Genomic DNA, 2636 nt, shown 5'->3' on the forward strand with positions numbered 1-2636 from the left:
ATTCCCCTGCAGGTTGATGCCTTACAGAAGATTCATGATGAGTCTCTTGCTGAGCTCAAGTTGATACATGCAAAGATGAAGGAATGTGATACACAGATAAGTGGTCTGGTTACTGACCAGGAAAAGTTTCTGCAGAAGCTTAGTGAGATGAAGCTTGAGAGAAAGAAATTGGAAAATGAGGTACTTTCTGTTTTGTCTTCTTGCTGTTTTTAGGTTTTGGCAAAGCGGCCTTGCTTGTTTCTTTCTTACTACCAGTCTGTTTATGTTTCTCTTGCACTCTGTATAAAAATGTTAATTGTCGTCTTCACTAGTCTTGCCTGTTAAGAGTTTCTGCCTTGGGTTTCTTTAAAATTTTGAAAGTTCAAACGTCTCAATGGGTAACGTACAGCTGTTGGGGATGGCAAGTAAACTTGAACTGGATATAAAATTAAGACTTTCTTGTAACTTGATTGTGATATAATATTAGAGAAGTTGAGTACTTTCTGAAATTTCTGCATGTCCAGCAGTCCAGGAATATACTTTTCGTGACAACTGTTTCTTCCAATTTATTTATAGGTCGTAAGGATGGAAACAGATCACAAGGATTGTTCCGCGAAGGTAGACAAACTTGTTGAAAAGCATACATGGATAGCATCTGAAAAGCAACTTTTTGGAAAAGGAGGGACAGATTATGATTTTGAATCTTGTGATCCGTATGTAGCCAGAGAAAAACTTGAAAAACTTCAGGCAGATCAATCAGGGTATGTTAATGCAACCTATATTGTCTTCACATTCTTGAAGTGCAATATCAAAATAACAGGCATTCTTCTTCTTTTCCTGGTTTTTTATTTCCCTCATGAAGCTTGGAAAAAAGAGTGAACAAGAAGGTTATGGCTATGTTTGAGAAAGCAGAAGATGAATACAATGCTCTGATATCGAAGAAAAATACTATCGAGGTCAGTTGCAGAAGGCAGAGAGCGCCTTTACAATGTATATCAATAGCTTCGTGTGCCATCATCACTAATGCAGTTTTTTTGTTTTTTTTTCCCTAGAATGACAAATCAAAAATCACAAAAGTGATTGAGGAGCTTGATGAGAAGAAAAAAGAAACCCTGAAAGTTACGTGGGTTAAAGTTAACCAGTGAGTTTGTCTTTGCTCTTAGGCTCATGATCTCGTTCCTCCACGTCTGAAATGAAAATATGAAATTGTTAAATGTTTATTTTTTAGGGATTTTGGATCTATCTTTTCAACTCTACTACCTGGCACCATGGCAAAACTAGAACCTCCTGAAAGCGGCAATTTCCTTGATGGTCTTGAGGCGCGTGTTGCCTTTGGAAAAGTTTGGAAGCAGTCTTTATCAGAACTCAGTGGAGGGCAAAGATCACTTCTTGCGCTATCACTAATATTGGCATTGCTTCTCTTCAAACCAGCTCCTCTTTATATATTAGATGAGGTACAGCTCTGCTTTTCAATATCAGATTTCTCAGTTCCCAATTGATATTTCAAATTACAGTAGAAGATCAGAAGATCTAAAGGGTCTGTTTATGTTTCTGATGTGGAACACTGGTTTTCAATAACAATCAGTGAGTGAAAAGAGAAATACTCATGATTTTGATTTATTCAGGTTGATGCAGCTCTTGATCTCAGTCACACACAGAACATAGGAAGAATGATAAAAGCTCATTTCCCTCACTCGCAGGTCTAAATCTCTATTTCAAGCCTTACTAATATACTCTTATGTGTGTTTACTTAAATCCAATTTTGGCCTCACAACCTTCTCTGCTTTTGAAACTCAATTCTCAACAGTTTATCGTGGTCTCGCTGAAAGAAGGAATGTTCAACAACGCCAACGTTCTTTTCCGAACAAAGTTCGTTGATGGAGTTTCAACAGTCCAAAGGACAGTAACAAAGCAGACCAAGTGATACGTCTTATACGTCATTAATTAAGATCAAGAATGTATTCCAAACACTATTCATCACTATGCAGATTTTGCAATCCCATTTAGAATTTTACAGCTTAATGTTTTACTTTGTATGTCTATATTTTTAAGCTAAAAAACTTACCTGGGAGCAATTTGGCAGTTCCATGTAGCACTCTCTTTGCATTGAAAATCAAGATCTTTTGTATAGAATATGACTGCTTTAGGCAATGTTCTGCACTAGTAATCAAGATCATCATGTTCTGGAAAGAGTTGCACGAGGTGATTTAAAGTGCACTCAAAGAGTGAGCTTGATTAACTAAACAACCTTAAGGCTTCGACATTTCACTTTACTCTCTTGAGCTACAATTTGGTATAATAATTCCGCAAAAGAGTGGCATTACTCCGCCGTACAAGAAGGCAAGAAAGGCCATGGTAGCCTTACCTATGCAATACTCAAACATATTTGCTTTAAAAGCACATCCCAGAAAAGTTCTGACAAAATTACCAAACACAGCTCCCACAAAGATCAGTACTGGCATCCAGAAGAAGGGAATTGTTTTTTGAAGAGCGACATAGACGGGAGCCGCCATTACACCGGCAATTACGGTCACAGAGGCAGTGCCGGTCCGGAGCAGAAGCCCAACAAGCAGCTTATTATATAAATTGTTTAGAGGGCATCATTTCAAGAAATGTTCGGTAGCGTAGTGGTTATGTGTCTTGCTTGTTCCTCTCAC

The 2636-nt window shown here is 37.9% G+C and overlaps 1 protein-coding gene across 1 annotated transcript in view; it reads left to right on the forward strand.

Annotated features, from left to right (window-relative positions):
- The window catches only part of LOC104740072 (structural maintenance of chromosomes protein 2-1-like), a 7531-nt gene extending 5477 nt beyond the window's left edge, over positions 1-2054 (forward strand). Inside the window, exons 14-20 of the mRNA XM_019238049.1 lie at positions 7-180; positions 556-740; positions 842-935; positions 1032-1120; positions 1208-1433; positions 1605-1679; positions 1787-2054. Coding sequence (XP_019093594.1) covers positions 7-180; positions 556-740; positions 842-935; positions 1032-1120; positions 1208-1433; positions 1605-1679; positions 1787-1903 — 960 coding nt within the window. The 3' untranslated portion in view covers positions 1904-2054. The remainder of the gene's footprint in view (positions 1-6; positions 181-555; positions 741-841; positions 936-1031; positions 1121-1207; positions 1434-1604; positions 1680-1786) is intronic.

This window comes from Camelina sativa, chromosome 2, assembly GCF_000633955.1.
Source record: "Camelina sativa cultivar DH55 chromosome 2, Cs, whole genome shotgun sequence".
Taxonomy (NCBI): Eukaryota; Viridiplantae; Streptophyta; class Magnoliopsida; order Brassicales; family Brassicaceae; genus Camelina; species Camelina sativa.